The sequence below is a fragment of the Rhinatrema bivittatum genome, chromosome 12 (genome assembly GCF_901001135.1).
Source record: "Rhinatrema bivittatum chromosome 12, aRhiBiv1.1, whole genome shotgun sequence".
NCBI classification, from domain to species: Eukaryota; Metazoa; Chordata; class Amphibia; order Gymnophiona; family Rhinatrematidae; genus Rhinatrema; species Rhinatrema bivittatum.
Window position 1 is genome coordinate 58,965,496 of NC_042626.1, and position 20,254 is coordinate 58,985,749.

Genomic DNA, 20,254 nt, shown 5'->3' on the forward strand with positions numbered 1-20,254 from the left:
GAGAGATATCTTCAGTCCCTCGCAAGCTTGTTTCATACCTGGCCAGGTGTAGGTGGTTTCCATCGGAAGCAATGTCTCTACCCCACCCCCTGCTGGGTTATGTGCTGTTAAGAAAATGAAATCCTCCTTGTGAAATTCAGAAATGTTCGTTCAGCATGGGGTGGGAGAAAAAAAAAAAAAAGGGGGACGATAAGATCCCACAAGTGCAGAAGTTTGCAGTGTAAACATCCTGTAACAGTGAGCTTTGTGGCATCAAGAACTGCAGTGTCTGGGGCTCACTCTCCTCAGCGCTGACGTACATCACTCCTGCCCTCCGGCATGCAGCTCTGCAGGTGCACCTCAGATCTGCCCTGAGAAGTTAAGGAAGGCTGGGGGAATCCTGCCAGGACGGCACTGGGCTGCTACGAGAAGCAGTGTCAGTGCTTCACCGAGGGACACTCACCTCGCCCGGTCTCTGTGGCTGCACTGGATCGTGAGTTCAGGTAAACTGGTCTCGGCTAGAGTCGTTCCCTGACCCAGCCCACATCCTTTCCGGACATCAGACCCAAGGATCAAGTGGCTACCCAAGCTCCCCATCTAAGGTTTTATTGAAGCAGAAAAAAAGGCTCATTGATAGGAGATTATTAAAAAGGAAGCAAGAGGGTTTGAGATGTGGGGGGTTTTGTCTCTTGTACATCCCTCAGCTGCTGTTTCTTTCTCACTCCCATACTCCGGCACTTGCAGATGTTCCCACACCACATCCCTACGTCTCCAAATGTTCCCGTGTTGCACTTTTGCATCTTCTGATGTCTCCTCCAGTGCACGTCAACATCTTCTGATGTTTTCAATACCACCAGAGGCTCACAACTCCTCCCTCTTGGGGATACCCAAAGCATCCAGATGTTTCCCAGGCACCTTTGTGCTCTGCAGCATTCCCTTCAACTCCCAGCGACTTTGTAAGCTCCTGTGCCTCCTTCTGTCCCGTCCCCCCACACAAGCCTATGTCCCCGTGTTTCCTGGCTCTCCCCAACTTCTTCTTCTGACACCATATTGCCACACACCAATACCTCGCGTCACGCTGGAAGGAGAGGTGAGGTGGCCAGTGGCTTCTGATACGCACGGCAGGAGGAGAAGGCCCAATAAACACTGCGAAGGGAATCCTTGGCAGCTGCTGGCCTCCTTAGCATGCAGTTCGGCTCTGCAGCATTTTATTCTAGGAAATCTTCTGATGCATCTACTAATTCTAGATCGGAGTTCTCCTTGCCTGGGAAGAGAGGAAAGCATAATGCGTGTTTAGTCTTCTTGGTCATGCTGTGCTCCTAATTTTTATATATTTATAGGGAGATGAGGGGGACACTACTAGCCAAAGTTTGGCGAGTAAAAGAGCAGCACCTTGTTTTACCAAAATCTGTTAGCTTTTGGTCAAATAGGAGGTCCTTTCCAAACCTTCTACCTCTGCTTCAGGAAAGAAATTCTGGGAGAGTTCTGGGTAATCAGACCTAAAGGGTGCAGGAGAGCAGTGGGGAAGAAGGAACAGCCAGACGCTCCTACCAGCTTCTTCATCCTCCAGTTTCTTCTGGAATTTCAGGATCCGTTTCTCAGACACTCCCATGATGAGCGGTGGCTTCTCTTCCTGGGTGCGATATGTTGGAAAGAAGTTGCCATATTTTGGCTCCTTCCTTCTCGGCTTTACCGTAAGGGCTTCCTTGTACTTCTTCTGGTAGTAACTGAAAGCACAAAAGGACTGAGAAAGTAAACTCTGCAGTGTGCTTTCATGCTTTGCCACGCGTGCCTCATTCAGGCCTGGAGCCACGCCGTACAGCACTCAGCCTGCTCTGCACTGGAAGCTGGCCCGGCCTTGCCTGTCTCAGACCTTCATTCATAACCCACAGGGAACGGATGCCCAGGAAATCCCCATCCTGCTCCCTCTACAGCTCTGCCACAGCAGGCAGAGTGCCTAGCAAAGAGGCTCGCACCACACAGCTCCTTCCCTTCAAACTCTGAATCTCATCTACAGGAGTCACTGTTGTGCATACACCAGGGTCTATAGGGGGGCACGCGAGCAGCGCACGCTGCACATCTGTATTTCGGAATGGGAAGGCACAGCAACACGACTCTGAATTATTCTGTTGTCGGGCATGAATAAGTGCAAGTACTTAAGAAAAGAAATAATACAGAAAATGGACCCAGTGGTGAACGCCCAAACCAGGGTGACAGCTTGCAAGCAGAAAGGGAGCATGGCTGGAAAAGGCTAGAGATACAATAAGCCCTGCAGATGATCTGTCTGCAGCACCCGATGCAAGCCAAACTCTTGGCCCATACAGCATGAAATATTTGTAGGGGGTGTGAAGAGCAGGTGTCCCTCTTGTTAATGGAATAGTGAGGAAGCAGCTTGTGCCACCTACCCCCCACCCCCCCCATCCTGCCACTCACCAGACGATCTCTGCCACGGACCTGCCGGGGAGAAATTTCTTCGTCACCATATGCTGCATGGCATCGAAAAGGATGATGTCCAAGATCTCCGAGTTCGAGAGGGCTCGGCGGTGCTGGCGTTTACTCTCTACGGTCAGTGGGGAGGGGGGAAAAAAACGGTGCAATGGGTCAAACTGAAGCAAGCCCCCACTTTCTCCTCCTTCCATTACCATCACCCAGCACTACCGGTCCCCAGCTGCCCCTTTCATAAACTCCCTACCCCTGAATATGAAAAAACGAATAAACGCAAAAAGGCATTTGTACGCGTACACACAGAGCGTCGGAGGGAGAGAGCACGAGCGAGGGCACAGTCTTTCCCCTGCAGGGAACTCTCATTTAGAAGGTTTTCACACTTGGGGGGTGGGGGCGGGGGGTGCAAACCACCTCCCTTTTCCTAATAGCACTCACCCATAAACAGGCTGAACCGATGGTCGTCGGTGAGAGTGGTTATAAAGTCGGTGAAGCTCAACTTCCCGTCTTCTGCAAGGGAAAGAGCAGGTCAGGTATGGAGCAGTCGCACCTCCGGCGGGACCCAGAGGCAGGAAGGCACGGCTGTACTTTTCCCCCAACTTAATCAGGTCGCCACCCAGGACCCCCTCCCTTGCAAGCCAGATAAACGTATAGATGACTCAGACAGGCCAATTTACCTAGGAAAACACCTTTGAAAATTGCCTTCTCTCCGCATCTGTGTATAAATATGCGCAAACTGTCAGCCTGATCTACCAAGCTTTTTGTCCCCAAACAGAACTGTAGAGAAGCCTTAGTAAATAGACTATACCAGTGCCCTGAGAGGCAGACACTGTGCCCAATAAATACAGGCGCAGAGGCACCGATCCGTCCAAGCTGCGTGAACAGCAGCGCGCGCTCTCAGGTACTCACTGTCGGCATCGGCGCTCTTCAAGACTTCGAAGGTGTCCCGGTGATTCAGGCGGATGCTCATGTTGTGCAAAGTGTACTGCAGGTCGTCCTTGTCAATCTGCTCCTTTCGGCTTCTCCTGAAATTCTCGAAGGCATCCTGGAAGGCTGCGGAGAGAGCGGGAAGCCAGAACCCAGTTAGGGAGATGTCACAGGAACTCTGCGGGGCCAATTGGGCAAGCACCTCTCCCCCCCCCCCCCTTCCAATGCCCGATGGGTGCAGCCACCCCCATTACTAACTGAGAGAAGGGTGGCAGCTCCCCCTCCCCCCGCAGGGAGCAGGGAAGAAAACTATAAAGGAAACATTAGCCGGGGAAAGAAAAACGAAGCAGAACTTAAGAAAAGAGCCACATAAGTAGGAGACAAGCGTGAAACTGAACACCAAGGAATATAAAAACAAGGTGACAAAACTATTTGATTTTGGTCTGCAATGCAGCCGAAGAGTTTTGATAATCCTCTTTGTACGTGTCTTTTATTTTTAACTGACCACATATGTATGATTTGCTGTCACTGCGACACTGTGCAGCTTCATATTCCTGATAATAAACATGGAGAAACGTTTACACACACACACACACACACACACACATTCAACAATTACAACCGACCTGGTGCAGATTCCCAAGCCTGACATTTGCTCCCAGACTGCCCAGGACTGGTGGATGCTGCAGAGGTAGCACTCACAGTGACATCTGGTGGCCAGACTCAAGAGTGCACCGGTGCTCGGTTCCACAGGGAGCTGTGATCTGAGGCCTCTAGCCAAGGACTGTCACTGTTACGGGAAGGGGTGGGGGGTGTTATGCGCTGGGGGTAAAATTCCCAGGTCGTTATGAACGAAAGCTCAAGGCACCAAGTAAGAGACTGGCTCTGCTCGAGCTGAAAGTCCAAAGGATAAGGGAAACTGCTAGGCCATATTAAAAAAACAAAATACAATAATGACGATTGCATTTTTAATTATCGAAAATTGCCTGGGGCAGTTGGAAGGCGATCTATAAGCATGAAATAACATAACATGCACACCACAAAAATGCAAACAAATCACACACACACACAAGTGAAGCGCAGCCAGACAAAACCTTGCACCAATAAAGTATCTGATATGAAGCGACTGGTCCTCTGGCCGATGATCTCTCCCTGTACCAACCCCACCACGATCTCTGTACCTGCAGTCTGCCTGGGAGAGAGGGCGAGGACAAGGTTTACTGCGCTCCCCACTGACTTCTGAGGTACTAGCTTTGTCCTGCAGGAAGAGGGGGGTAAAAAAGAAACAAGAGAGAGTCTCTAACTCCAGGGGAGAGATGACAGGCGTCCGGAGGGTTCTCAAGCCAGTCCTCGGGGCACACCCAGCCAGTTGGGTTTTCAGGATAATTCATGTTTTATTGTTCAACTGTAAATCCGCCTAACAATGGATCCCATTATAAGCGGAGTATATATACTGTTAATAAATAAATGAATAAATATAAAGCTATCCACAATGAATATGCATGAGAGAGATTTGCAGGCACTGTGGCTCGGTGTGTCCCGAGGACCGGGCTGAGAACCCCTGCGTCAGGATACTGCTGGAGCTGAATACCAAGAGACAAAAAAATTGGGGAAAGAAGGGGCTACAGGTATAGGGAGAGCATAACAAATATTTGCACTACAGGAAGCTCTCTCAGTGCCTCCCTACTTGTTCAAAATTACGGTAGCCGTTTTGGACTATAGCAGTGAAGTATTTCACAATATTTTAATTATGCTACATTTATACCTGAGACTAAAATCTATATTTAATCATGCTAAGACTGAGCAGCAAATTACTTTCTTAATATATACTGAAGCAGCAATACCCATCTTTTGGTTTCTTGACTCCAGGCTCCCCCTTTCAATCTTACTCCTAGGTCTCCTTTCCATTTTATTTTTTGCATTAACGTGTAATATGAGTTTATTTTCACTCTTTGGGAATAAAACACATGCATATTATTCTGGCCATGTTCCCTGCTTCTAAAAATGTTCCTGGAATCTACTGCTCAGGATGGCACTAATTACCTCTGACGAGGGTTTACTGTATTTAGAACAATGGACTTGGCCAAGCAAGAGGAGCTTTCAGGAACTTCAAACACTAATAGCTCCTTATAGACGAAACCAAAATGGGATTGAAAAAGGGGGGGGGGGGGGGAGCTTAATGATTTGTTATGAATCCTCTCTTCTCCCACTGCATTATCTAAAACCTTTGGGAATCATTGCTTTGTGGGGCTCCTCACACAGGGGCCGATGCAATAAATATGCGCAGAAAGCGGACGCTGAACAGTCAGCGCCCGCTTTCTTAGGACGCCATGCAATATTTAAATTAGGGGGTCGCGTTAGTAAGGAGACGCTAGGGTTGCTTGTGCGCCCCTAGCGTCTCCTTGCTAACGAGTACCCGATCAGCATCGGTGATCCGCCAGTTAGGAAAACAGATGCCGAGTTTATCGGCGTCTGTTTTCCTAAATGCCGCACAGCCAGGGGGTTCAGGAAACGGACGCTTGTCAGTTGAGCGCCATGTCCTGCACCTGACTGCCAATGGTTTGATTGTTTTTTAAACTTTTTTTTTTAACTTTATTTAATTTTGTTTTTCCTCCTACTTAATATCACAACGATATTAAGTAGGAGGCAGTACAGAAAAGCAATTTTTTCTGCTTTTCTGTACTGGTTTAAGGAGCGTAGGATTAGCTCTATTAGACTCACGCTGCGTTGGACGTGCGTTGTAGAGGCACTAATCCCCTTATTGCAAAAGGGGATTAATTAGCCCCTATTCAACCCGCATCCAACTGCGGGTTAAACAGTGCGCTTGGCTGAGCATCAGCCCCACAATCTCTTGACCTACTCTCCCCCTCAGTTTTCTTCTGTCCCTAACAAGCATCTCCCGCCCATCTCGGCCCAACCTCAAGCCAGCTGTAGCACAGCGCCAGGGATTTGTTTCTATACACGAGCTTACGTTTCCAGAATGAGTGCCTCTGAGGTCTTCTGGGGCACGTCTTCATCCAGGACCTAAGCAAAAGACAAGCCAACACCGGACTGTAAATGCTGTCACCTCCTTCCCCACCTGTCACAGAGCGCCCCCTTCTTCTGTCCACCCTTCCGTTAGCTTATATTAAAAAAGCAGCCTGGTAAGGTAGTTTTCTAGTTGCAGACTGAACATTGCTCGGCACCAAAACTGGAATGCCTTAGCTAAGAGGTGACTGTGACCTACAGACTCTGGCTCACTGTAGAAAAAGGAACGTTCAGTCCTGCTTTGGTTACTGAATTGATAAACCAAAGTAATCTGGTGCATGTAATTTTCTGTTTGTTACAATTCATTAACCACCTTTTTGAAGAGATTCACTCAAGGCGGTGTACAAGTTAGAAGTTATGTGGTTGACAAGTATTTAAGGCAGATGTGCAAATTTATTTCATTTATTTATTTATTTAAACATTTTACCTAACAAGATCTCAACGGTTTACAAAGTAAATTTCATAACATTAAAAAATTAAAATGAAAACCTATAAAATAAAACAAATAAAATACATATTCAATGTGGATATCCTGAAAAGCCGACTGGCTGGGGGTCTTCCAGAACAGGTCTGGGAACCACTGTACTAAGGTGTTCAATTAAAAATAGTGATGTATTTACATATATATTTTCTAAATTAATATCTCAGTATGGTTGGAAAAACCTGTTCATAATGATCCAGAGCCTAGTGACCCGATCCCTCGCTTCCAGCTGCCATGGTAGGCCAAGGAAGATACGGTGACCTGTCTCATCAGAACCATTGTTTAAATACTCTCAGTTTCTTCACCGCTCACTGTTCCTTTACTTCCAGGTTGATTTCAATGTCCTAGTTGTCATACCTACTAAATCCACTTTATCCATTTTTCTAATGAATGCTCAGTTGATAACCAAAAAGCGACCCGTTTTATTTGATTTATTAAGAGATCGGTGCCTTGATTATCTTTCTATTACTGAGACTTGACTGAAGAAGACTGATTTGTTATTACTTTCTCAACTCTGCCTATCACATTATGATGTTATTTCTCTACCGCACCATATTAAACATGGGGACGATCTCTTGATTGTTTCTAAACATTCTTTGAGCCCATCACTTATTGCAATCAACATTGCTTCTCCAAATCCTCTTTTCCACATTTCCCCCTGCCGCTGAAGCAGAGAGCAATGTTGGAGTTGCATTAACCATGCGAAGGCTTATTGAGTAAGGATAGTAATCACCAGGTAGTAGCCTCCACTCCAGTAATCCACTGCCATGGCTCTTCTCTTCATTCCCATCCTCTAGCCTTTATGGATCCACAGTGTTTATCCCATGCCCCTTTGAAATCCTTCACAGTTTTAGTCTTCACCACTTCCTCCGGAAGGGCATTCTAGGCATCCACCACCCTCTCCGTGAAGAAAGTCTTCCTGACATTGGTTCTGAGTCTACCAATGTCAGGAAGTCTTTCTTCACGGAGAGGATGGTGGATGTCTGGAATGCCCTTCCGGAGGAAGTGGTGAAGACTAAAACTGTGAAGGATTTCAAAGAGGCATGGGATAAACACCGTGGATCCATAAAGGCTAGAGGATGGGAATGAAGTGAAGAGCCATGGCAGTGGATTACTGGAGTGGAGGCTACTACCTGGTGATTACTATCCTTACTCAATAAGCCTTCGCATGGTTAATGCAACTCCAACATTGCTCTCTGCTTCAATGGCAGGGGGAAATGTGGAAAAGAGGATTTGCATTCAGACAACAACCAACAAGGACTGAACTTCACAATCTGGGTAAACAAATAAATGTGGGGATAGCTTGCTTATTATGGCGGTTACTACCCTAAACCAATTAAGCCTGATAGATCACTTTGAATGCATATACAACGTTGCTCTCTGCTTCAACGGCAAGGGAAAATGTGGAAAATAGGATTTACATTCAGACAACATCCAACAAGGCATTGATCTGTGCAGTCTGGATAAACAAGCATCAGGGTAACTTGCTTGATGCGGTGGTTACTACCTTTAACTATTAAGCCTTATGCTCACCTTTGATGCAACTCCAGCATTACTCTCTGCATCAATAACAGGGGATGGCAGGAAATTTGAATCAAACAGTTTCCAACTAGGGCCCTGAACTTGGTGGTGGAAGAAACAGATAAGTATGGGAAAATAAGTGTGGGAGCTTGCTGGGCAGACTGGATGGGCCAATTGGTCTTTTTGTCCTGTCATTTCTATGTTTCTATATGCACTGTTACTGATATAATTACCTACTTTCAATGTCTGTCTACTTCACTGTCACCCTGGTCTTTTGTCATAAAATTCTTCAGCAAATGTTAACCTTGGAGATTTTAATCTCTATGTAGATGAGCACCCTCTGTCTCCTCCTTGTGAGGCTTTTTGGGATGCATGTCTGCACTGGGCTGGCAGCGGCTTTTTGTTTCCCAACTCAAAGCATGGTCATACTTCAGATTTTTTTCTGATTTGATCATTGATTACACTTTTCCTGTCTTTTCTAGTTCCCGTTACGCCTTCTCATAATGCCTGGCCTATGGTAACCAAACATGGTGACATGGACCCTGATGACTTTCGTAATCTCTTACTCTCCGGTTTTTCTCCATTTGATCTCTGTGATCTGTCTTTGGCATTTGTTACTTGGTCCCAAGCGTTGCATTCTGCCTGTAAACCACCTAGCTCCCTTGAGATCCCTCCGATTACGGAGGCCTAATTCGGCCTCAGGGTTAAATACCAAACTCAAAATCGCTAAACAATCACCGAGGCACCACGACCGCCGTTGGCGGAAGTCTTACAAGACAGAGGTCAATTTGGCAAGAAAAATCTTTTTATGCCAAAAGAATTCAGCCTGCTGGCAATAGGTCCCATGGGCAGTGTTCTACTGCAAAGCATTGAATGGGCAACACTGAATCCTCATTTAACTCCCAGAGTACTGGCTTGTGACCCCACATGCTGTGAAGTCGTGCAACTATTTACTGAGAAAGTTGTGGAAGTATGCAGCAGTTTTCCAGCTGAGGTGTTCTATATCCATCAGGTCTGGAGGGACAAAACAGGCGAGTGTTTCTTCAGTTTCACAAGTCATAGGCAAGATGAATAGTTTGTCATGCCCTCTTAATGGTTGTTCAACTGTTCTTTTTAAGATCTTACACAATGACATTAGTACTTTGTTGGCTAAAATTGTCAGTCTCTTATGGCCTTCTGGAGTTGTACCCCCAGCCTAAAGCAGGCTTCGGTCAGACCTGTGTTATAAACAAAACAAAACAAAAAAAAAACTTCCCTCGATCCATCATTAGTGACAAACTCCCACCCCATTTCGTCATTCCTATTTCTGTCCAAAGTTCTTGAGGCTATTGTTTTAAACCAGCTCAATGATTTCTTAGATGATCAGGTGATACTGGACCATCATCAGTTTGGCTTTCGTAAGCATTGCAGCAGGGAAAACCTGTTTCTTTGTAGTTTAGATACTATCCGACATCAGTTTGAGAATGGCACTAGTTATGTCATGGTTCTCCTTGACGCTCTGAATCACCAATTATAGTCCCACTTAAATGAACTTGATATTTCCGGTACTGTGTTGAGCTGGTTTGATTCATATTTAACCGGGCCATGCTCAGCAAGTAAGGATCGATTCATCAGTTTCCTCATGGCAATTAGTCACTTCTGGAGATCCTCAGAGGTCAGCATTATCTGCCACTTTATCAATATCTATATGTCCTCACTGTGCAAACTGTCAGCTGGCCTAGGGGTCAACTATAAGTTATAGGCGGATGACATCCAGTTCTTCACATCTGTCTCATCATAGTCTGCAGCCCTTGGTTTAATTTCAATTTGCTTGTCGGCAGTTACATAATAACAAATTAACTCAATGTGGGCAAAACTGAATTATTTTGAGCTGTGGCTCATCTCATGATGCCTCTTCCAGCTTCATGCTCGATGGCCTTTGCATACCTTTTGTTACACAGGTTTGAAATTTGGGTGTCATCCTAGATTCTCATCTAACAATGCACTCCCATATTAAGGCCGTCTTCAAGCTACTATTGCTCCATAGATTAAAACCTCGGCTGAACCCATGTGACTTTCATGAGGTGCCTCAGGCACGGATTATTAACAGGTCAGGCTCCTGCAATTCTTGTTTTTGTTGGTCTTTCTCTGTCATCTTTTCGAGTGCTTCAGATAGAGTAGAATTCTGCAGTGTGAATTTTAACAGGTACTAAGATGCAGGATCATATCGTGCCAATACTTTATTCCCTCCACTGGTTTCCAATCCACTAGATGGTTAAAAATAAAATAACATCTCTTATGCATAAACTCGAGTTATTCCTCATCATCTTCGGTTAGTGCCATGTTGTGGCTTTATAAGCCAGCAGGTGCTTTAAGATCTGCGCAACGTGACCTGTCGGAAGTACCCTCTCCTCAATCTGTACGTTTGCTGGAAAAGTACGCCAGAGCTTCTTAAGAACATAAGAAATTGCCCTGCTGAGTCAGACCAAGGGTCCATCAAGCCCAGCATCCTGTTTCCAACAGAAGCCAAACCAGGCCACAAGAACTTGGCAATTACCTAAACACCAAGAAGATCCCATGCTTCTGATGCAATTAATAGCAGTGGCTATTCCCCAAGTAAACTTGATTAATAGCAGTTAATGGACTTCTCCTCCAAGTACTTATCCAAACCTTTGCTGAACCCAGCTACACTAAATGCACTAACCACATCCTCTGGCAACAAATTCCAGAGCTTAATTGTGTGTTGAATGAAAAATAATTTTCTCCGATTAGTCTTAAATGTGCTACTTGCTAACATCATGGAATGCCCTCTAGAATTTCTATTATCCGAAAGTGTAAATAACTGATTCACATCTACTCCTTCAAGACTTCTCATGATCTTAAGACCTCTATCATATCCCCCCTCAGCCATCTCTTCTCTAAGCTGAACAGCCCCTAACCTATTCAGCCTTTCCTCATAGGGGAGCTGTTCCATCCCCTTTATCATTTTGGTTGCCCTTCTCTGTACCTTCTAGGGATGTGCAGACCAAAAGTTTAAGTTCATAAGTCCATAAGTCGAAAGGGGTCCCATTTGCGGTCAATATGGACATATGGAGAATTCCATAAGTTGAGTCTATGTCCATATGTGCAAAAAAATTTAAACCCCTCACCCCCTTAATCCCCCCCCCCCCCAAGACTTACCAAAACTCCCTGTGTCCAGCGGGGTCAGGACGCCATTCCTGAACTCCTTTGCAAGGAGCACGTGACGTCGGAGTGACGTGGCGTCACGTGATTCCCCTCGGGTTCGCTCCCGGACCCCTCGTTGGGCTCAAAAGGAACTTTTCCGCCAGCTTGGGGGGCCTCCTGACCCCCCAAGCTGGCCAAAAGTGCCTTTTGGGCCCAACGAGGGTTCCGGGAGCGAACCCGGGGAATCACATGACGTCGGCGCCACGTCAGAGTGAAGCGGCGTCACGTGATTCCCCTCGGGTTCGCTCCCGGACCCCTCGTTGGGCCCAAAAGGCACTTTTGGCCAGCTTGGGGGGGCCTCCTGACCCCCCCAACTGGCCAAAAGTGCCTTTTGGGCCCAAAGAGGGTTCCAGGAGCGAACCCGAGGGGAATCACGTGACGCCGCGTCACTCCGACGTGACGCGGACGTCACGTGATTCCCCACCGCGCTCCCGGAACCTCACGGAACTTTTGGCCAGCTTTGGTAAGTCTTGGGGGGGGGGGATTAAGGAGGGTGAGGGTTTAAATTTTTATTTAGATCAACAATCGCGATTTCCAACGTATTCAACATAGCTATGTTGAATAAGTTGGAAATCCGATCGTTTAAGCCTCATCTTTTTTTTAAGTTAAAAAAAAAAGTTGCGTTTTCCATTTAAGTTCAAAACGAATGCACACCCCTAGTAGCTTCTCCATCACAACTATATCTTTTTTTAGATGCAGCAACCAGAATTGTACACAGTATTCAAGGTGCGGTCTCACCATGGAGCGATACAGAGGCATTATGACATTTTCCGTTTTATTAACCATTCCCTTCCTAATAATTCCTAACATACTGTTTGCTTTTTTGACTGCTGCAGCACACTGAGGAGACGATTTTAAAGTATTATCCACTATGATGCCTAGATCTTTTTCCTGGGTGGTAGCTCCTAATATGGAACCTAACATTGTGTAACTACAGCAAGGGTTATGTTTCCCTATATGCAACACCTTGCACTTGTCCACATTAAATTTCATCTGTCATTTGGATGTCTAATCTTCCAGTCTTGCAAGGTCCTCCTGTAATGTATCACAATTGAAAAGAACAGGTCCAAGTACAGATCCCTGAGGCACTCCACTTTTACCCTTTTCCACTGAGAAAATTGACCATTTAATCCTACTCTCTGTTTCCTGTCTTTTAACCAGTTTGTAATCCACGAAAGGACATCGCCTCCTATCCCATGACTTTTTAGTTTTCTTAGAAGCCTCTCATGAGGAACTTTGTCAAATGCCTTTTGAAAATCTTCTGTCACTGGTCCTTCTTCTGCAATATACTGCCAGAACATTTGCATACCATGATGTTTTTAAAACTCTTTGAAAAGCCTTAAAACTCTTATTTGTTTGAACAGGCATTTGAGTTAACCAAGTCTGACAAGTAGTCACCAGTTATTTCAATTAAATACCATCAGCTTTGTTTCTGGTGAGGCAGGCTAACATTTTACATAATTTGCGTTTTGTTCTGAGGCTACAGAAAGTACCAAAGTGCCTTGTAGTCAGTAGAGTTTATGATGGTGTTTCTGCAGGATCCTGCAGCGATGTTTTATGTAATATTGTTTTGAATTATTATTATCAGTGTCATTATTATGTATATTTTTTTTCTGTGCCTCCACTGAGAACTTTGGATCTGGTAGGTTATATATTGCTTTAAATAAAGTTAAATTGTCCACTGTTGTAATCTGCCTAGCAATGGATCCCATAATAAGTGGAATATAAATATTTTTAATAAATGAATACAAATATCCACAAGGAATATGCGTGAGAGAGATTTGCAGGCACAAAGAGGACGGGGCTGAGAACCCCTGCGTCAGGTACGAGGTTATGTGTTTCTGTCTGGGTGTGGGGTGTCTGTCTTTCCATATCCATGTTTGTGTGTGTGCTTGCGCCTTTCAGTAACTTGAAGAAACAAAAAACGTGAGCTTCAAGCCACTGGTTAGCAGTGGTTCCCTGGTGACTTGATAACTGGTTCAGAAGCTGTTATCAAGTCAATTTGACACCAGGCCAGAAATTCAGGACACCCTTTATGTGTGTACGTGCACATATAAATAAAATGAAACCCAGCTTGTGGGGGGCGGGGTCTCAACTAATTGCATGCATGGAAAAGGGGCCGTGATTCAAAATGTTAACTCACTCCGCTTTATCTCAGCCTCTCCTCCACATTAGACCCACCAATCCCTCTGCAGAGTGGAGATTTCTGTACCTTTGACATGGGTTTTGTGGGAGAGTGGGGTGTTTTTCAATAAATGAAAATAAATGATGTTGTTGAAATAATAAAAATATACTCTAAAGCCTGACTGTTCTAGTTTCTGAAGGGTTGATTTTTTTTTTTACATGTAAACCAGAACACATCTGGTACATACCTTCTACTCTTTCTGCACGTATGACTCTCATCATCAGTGCATGTTCTGCATCCCTTCACCCTTTGTGCATGTATGACACCCATTAGTGCGTGCTCTGTACATGTATGTCACCCACCATCACCTGTGGGGCTTTACCTGTTTCTCGCCTTCTAGTTCCTCGGAGATGAACTCCTCCTTCTCCTCCTCCTCAGGCTGGTCTTGGACAACTTCTGGCTCGTCCTCCATGGCTGGGCTCTAGGAGAAGGGCCGCAGGATGGACCAGGGCGGTACAGGGAACATCCTACCCTCAGGGCCTGCAATAGCATAAACAGTGTTGCCATCTCCTACCTAAGGTATGTGACTAGATTCACTGTCAAAAGTCTTCAGATTGGATAAAATGTAGCTAGAACCACATTGCTATGCAGTGGCACCTGCACAAATGGGACATTTTGAATTCTAGTCACCCTAGACTGGAGTAGATTGGCAAGGATGAGGGAAGGCGGAGGCAGATTGGCCTATCGGGGCCACTGCGATTAACACCCGACCTGCAGCAGTTGTTCTGGTGGAGCGGGAACCTCCACCAAGGCTCTCCGCTCAATTCTGATTTTTTTTTTTCATTACCTATGGCTGCAGCCGCTGTTCCAAGGCTCCTCTTTTTTTCTTGTCTCCATGGCTGCAGTGTGGCTCTGTAGGCCTGTATTTGGGGGTTTTTTTTTTTTCTTTTTCGTGGCGTTGCTGATCTCCCTGCCCCTCCCCCTTGCCACTGCAGCGGCGAGAAATGCTCCCAAGGTCTTCCTTCACACCACCCCATCGCTATCTTTCCCTTGTGAGGCAGCCAGCAGGCCTCCCGTTGCTACAGCATCTCAGATGAGGGCCTCTGACTGGTTTCTGCCAATGTCGCCCCCTTATGGTGGTGGCCCTGCCTGCATCGCTCCTGCCCACCAGTGTAATTTTTTTTATTTTTTATTACCTATTCAGAAGTGGCAGAGGAAAAAAAAGAAAGAGTGGGAGTGTGCGAGGGAGCATGCATGTGTGCATATGTATCAGTGGGTGGAAGGCAGCGTGTGTGACTATTAGAGCCAGTGAGTGTGACTGATATGTATACATGTGCCTGGGTGCGAGGGAGTCTGTGTGTGTATCTATCAGTGGGTGCAAGGGAGCATGTGTGTGTGTCAGCTTCAGCTGATGTGAGGGAGCATGTGTGTGTATGGAATGAGTCAGTGTGTGTGTGTGAAAACGAATGTCAGAGGGTGCAAGCGTGTGTGCGGGTGGGAGGGAGTGTTTGTGTGTCAGCGTCAGCCGATGTGAGGGAGCGTGTGTCAGCAGGTGGGAGGTAGCTTGTGTGTGTATGGAATGAGTCAGTGTGTGTGTGTGTGTGAAAACGAATGTGTCAGAGGGTGCAAGCATGTATGTGTGTGTGTGTGTGTGTCAGAATGCATGGGAGGGGAGAGAAAGTTTGTGAGCTCCCTCACCCCCACTAATCCAGAACAATCTTAGGGTGACTGAAAAATATAAAAAAAGTGGAGGATTTTTAAAATTCTTATTGGTTTTAATTATTGGGTGTTATCTGGTGTTTCTGATTTTTTAAAAATATTTTATTGGTGTTTGGGAAATTGTTAAAAGTTTTATGAGTTTAATTACTGGATGTTCAATTGTTTTGAAATATTTACTATTTTTTATTAGTATGGCTTTACTATTGCTGATTTATATTCTTGATTTGATATTTTATGAGGAAAGGTAATGTTTCTCTTTTTTCATTGTTGCACTGTATACAGGATTTAGCTTGTTGTTGTTTCCAATTTAGTTTTTGTCTGCTCATTTCTAGTTATACCTTATGATCTCTTTATGCTGTATTTGGTGAGGGTCGATCTGTGTTCTGCATATATGACTGACATGAGGCATGCAGTTTCTGTGTAGGGACCTATAGTAGCTTAGTTTGTTCTGGTTTCCAAATTGGTGTAATATTTGTAGCAATGCCTTTTCATAGGTAGAACTGTCGCTCTTTCAATGCTGGCTAAGTTGTTGCTGTTTTGATATAGGAGTTTGAACTAGAGAAAATTAGGGATACACTAGTATCTAATAATCAGTATGCAAAAATGACTAGTGTATATGCAAAAAAAAATCAATGTATAAGAAATATTGCACTACTATTTTTTATTCTTTGTATGTTATAAAGTTCTATTAAAAGAATTTTATGGAAAGAGGAAAAGACCTCAGCACTGGTTAAGAACATAGCTTCACATTACCTTTTATCCCAATTTTTTTTTAGATAAAAGATGTGAAGCTAAAAAAACAACCAATTTGCCCTGATGCAGTGTTGTCAACGTCGATAAGTGCGGAATAAGCTACATAGCTTCAGTTGAAAAGGAATTTCCTTTCGGCACATTATATGAAATTTCAGGATCAATGTATAAGTTTGTTTCCTCAAACAGGTTTCAACAACAATGGGTTTTGTGAATAACAACAATTTTTTTAATAATAAAAAAAGGAGGGGGGATTATAAAACACAAATGATATTTAGGAACCTTCACTTTTGTAATTAAAAAATAAGAGGTTTTTGACCTATGATTGCAATGGCTGGTTTATAGTTTGAACTCGAACGTTCTTAACCAGTGCTGAGGTCTTTTCCTCTTTGCATAAAATTGTTTTAATAGAACTTTATAACATAAAAAGAATAAAAAATAGTAGTGCAATATTTCTTATACATTGATATTTTTGCATATTGAGATTGGAGTTTTACTTTAATTGTAATTGAGTTCATCCAAGGCTGTCTCAGAGCCAAGCCCACACCCATCTGTTACAATAGGTTTAATGCAATAATGGGATCCAAGTGTCCCTTTATTTTTTATTTTGCAGGGTTTTCTGGCTGGCAGCACAGCAGTGCATGTAAATATAAGGTACATGCTGTAAGTGATACTTTTACCTCATAAGACTATACTTAATGTGAAGTTATAAATGCATCATTTTTAACTGTGTATGGGAAGGAAAGGGCTGGGGTTACAAGGCTATAGGTTTGCCTATGACACCTAATATCCTTGCACCAGTCCTGGCTGCTACTGGATCCAGCTGGGAAAGCAGGATTCTGGAGCTGTGCTGTTTTGGGTCCTGTGGCTCTCTCTAGTTTCAGCCAGGGCTTCATTTTTCTTTTTAAGCCCTGGAGGAACAGACATATGTCTGGTCTCCCCTGGAGTTGGTAAGCACTGCAGAGCTTGGGGAACCATAAAAGTAGCAGACTCTGAAGCATTCAGTCAATGGGAATGCACTGGAATGGTGGCAGGGACCTGAAGTGGAGGCAAGCTACAGTAAGATAAAGGCATGGGATGAGCCAAGAGGAAGTGCCTATGCAGTACTGGAGAGGCTCCTCTAGGCTGGGCTTTTTTTCTGAAAGGGTTAACTAGCCTTGGAACCAGTGAGTCTCCTAGAGTAGGGGTGCCAAGAAGAGTAGGGGTGGGAAGGGCTGGCAGCAAGTAAAAACCTTTCACATAATGCTGTGGCAGTACTGGAGTGGGGACATACACTGTGTGAGCATATGAACCACAGCACAATGACAGAATGTGTGTGTCAGAGAGAGAGAGAGAGAGAGAGAGTGTGTGTGTGTGTGTGTGTGTGTGTGTGTGTGTGGTGGTGGGGGGTCTTTCTCTCTGACACAAAGATACCCATACACATCTATGACACTCCCATACACTGAGAATGTGTGTGTGGGTGTCCTCATGTCAGAGAAAGAGAGATACCCACACAATACACATACTCTCTTAGACACAATGGGTGTCTGAAAGAGTGTGTGGGTGTTTGTGTTTGAGAGACTGTGTATGTCTGACACTGGCTGGCAGTGTGGTTGTCACATTACTTGGCAACTAGTTCAATAGCTGATTGGTTGGCAAGAGACTGCAATACCAACCCATGAATTCAATATATATATATATGAGAGATGTAACTACACGTGGGGGCAGATGGCTACAGACTGCATGGATGGAAGAGAACCCGCAGCTCTGTTTGTTCACCCATTGTCTAGGGTGTGTTCTTCTATTTAGTTATTTAGGAGAAATGTGAAATTTATGTTGCAGATTCTTTGGCTCAGTTCTGCCACATGATGTACCTCAGTTTGGTGTGCTTTTTGGAACTATTGAAACACATCCTGCAGTGAAAGTGCACAAGAGAGTCAGACAGATAGCAAGTGGGCCAATTTTGAAAAACTCCCCCAGGCTGATATGCTCCTGCAATCCACCCCTAGAGGAAGGGAACACACACTTTTGCTCTCTCTGACACACATTCAGGCCGATGCAATACCGTGTGCTGGCCGCAGCGCACTGCTCAACACACAATTGGTTAACCCCTGATGCAAACAGGGTTAGTGCATCCAAAGTCCAACCAAGTGCATAGCTAATAGTGCTCATCACATGTAAATCCATGTTGAGGCTATTAGCTATTTCCCCCCCCCCCCCCCCCCCGATGTGGAAAAAAAAAGTGCACCCGATGGACACATTTTTACCCACAAAAAGATTACAGAAAAGCAGAAAATACTGCTTTTCTGTAGTTCCTCCAGCTTAATATTATGGCAATATTAAGTTGGAGGAACCAAAAAAGGAAAACCCTAAAAAAATAAAATTAAAAAAAAAAGTGTGCGAGCAGTCAGGTTAGAAAAAGGGACGCTTAATTAATGAGTGTCTATTTTCCTAACCCATGGTTGTGTACAGGTTAGGAAAATGGACGCTCATTAAATAGAATGTCCATTTTCCTAACCTGCTGACAGCCACTTGTCCTGGGCGCCTGCTGCCGAGGCAGTGCTAGGGGCACACAATTTCCTTTAGTGTCTTCTTTTCACTGCAGCAGGCCATTTAAATAAAACATCAGGGGCCTGGGAGAGTGGTGATATTGCCAATATTACATCCACCTGATTCTTACTTGCTCTCTGATGCAGACATGTGTATACACACACTGTCACACGAACAAAGATTTTCAGATTTAGAAAAGGTTATTGGCGCACACACTCACATACACTCTCTCCCTCTTACACAGCTACACAGACACATTCTCTCCCCTCCCTCACATTAATACTAACACATACATACACACTCTCCCTCCCACAAATACACTTTTCCCACTTACAATCACACACACTTACTCCAGTAGTTACACGTGCAGTTTCTCACTCTTTTGCAGAAACACATTCACTTTAACACACTCTTGTGTTGACTCAAGTTTCTCCCTTTCCGCCCCCCCGCCCGAACTCCTTCTGAGAAGCTGCAGTATTTGTAGGCTGCTTTGATTGTGAGAAAGGTGGCATATCAATGTTGATTAAACATAAACCGGTCAGCAATGCACTCTAGCCAGAGATTTCACTGGCTTGTACTTTCCTGCTTCCGGAGACCAAACATTCTCTGAAGTAGGGAACCCAACGGAGATGTTAAAACTGTGACAAATTGGCTAAATCAGCTTTCTGTCGCTCTTATTGCTTTAAAATCTCCGTCGGGTTAAACAAAAATCACTAGATCTAGCGATAAAACCGCTAAATCTGCGCAACCAAGACCAGGGGAACAGAGCGCATTTTTACAGCCGCTTGCTCCACACCCGTCCCGCCTGCTGCCTCTTCTGGACGTGGGCGGCGCTCTCACCTCCTGGATTTCTTTGCGCTCGCCGTCCAGCGGCTGCGGCTGGGCTACCGTAAAAGTCGAGCGTTCATTGGCTGGCAGGCCAGCTGCTTTGCGCGTGCGCCTTCTCCTTTGCCCAGGGCCCGCGATGGTAGGTGTTATTTGTGCCCTCTCCACTAATTTATGCTTCCATTTTCTAACATCTGCTTGTGATGGGCTCGTTGCTGATAGGTCCCTCCCCTCTCCTCTTTCCTGATTTGTAAGCGCAAACGCGAGGCTTGAGCACAGACGATATTTATGACATCAGGAATAAGCCATTGAGGCTTGCTGCAGGACTTCAACTGCATGTGCGTAATTTTTAATAAATAATCATTTTTTGCATAGCAGAGACAGGCAAACCCTAGCCTCAAGTGCACCCAGAAATAAAGCAGGTTTTCAGGATATCTACACTGTTGCTGCATTGGATAGAGTTGTATGCAGTAGAGACAATGCATGCAAATAGCTCATGCATATTTATTAGGGATAACCTAAAAACGTTGGTGGCATTAGAGGAGCAGAGTTACCTAATCCTCTTACAGGCCGATACAGTACAGTGCGTTCTGACAGAGGGCACGGTTAACCTGCCCTTGGACGTGCTTTTTCTGTTACCCCTTATTCAGTAAGGGGCAGAAAACATGTGCCCAACCCACAGAACCCAATCGCGCCCTCAACATGCAAATGCATGTTGAGGGCCC

At 45.0% G+C, this 20,254-nt stretch overlaps 1 protein-coding gene across 1 annotated transcript; it reads right to left on the reverse strand.

Annotated features, from left to right (window-relative positions):
- Nucleotides 1–250: 250 nt before the first annotated feature.
- Nucleotides 251–19,844, reverse strand: EFCAB3 (EF-hand calcium binding domain 3). Its single transcript, XM_029573394.1, has 9 exons — nucleotides 19,545–19,844; nucleotides 14,089–14,246; nucleotides 6,320–6,372; nucleotides 4,530–4,606; nucleotides 3,331–3,474; nucleotides 2,860–2,931; nucleotides 2,413–2,539; nucleotides 1,531–1,706; nucleotides 251–1,243 (listed from the first exon to the last, which is right to left on the reverse strand). Exons 2-9 carry the CDS (start codon nucleotides 14,176–14,178, stop codon nucleotides 1,188–1,190), a joined length of 795 nt encoding a protein of 264 aa, XP_029429254.1. The 5' UTR covers nucleotides 14,179–14,246; nucleotides 19,545–19,844; the 3' UTR covers nucleotides 251–1,187.
- Nucleotides 19,845–20,254: the final 410 nt, after the last annotated feature.

What these genes read in the sequence shown, in the direction of transcription:
- EFCAB3 (XM_029573394.1), bottom strand. Translation starts at nt 14,178, where the DNA reads ATGGAGGACGAGCCAGAAGTTGTCCAAGACCAGCCTGAGGAGGAGGAG. An exon ending in GAGGCACTCATTCTGGAAAC is followed by an intron (nt 4,607 to 6,319) that starts GTAAGCTCGTGT and finishes CTCTTCCTGCAG; the next exon opens with GACAAAGCTAGTACCTCAGA. An exon ending in ACTGGAGGATGAAGAAGCTG is followed by an intron (nt 1,244 to 1,530) that starts GTAGGAGCGTCT and finishes CTCTCTTCCCAG; the next exon opens with GCAAGGAGAACTCCGATCTA.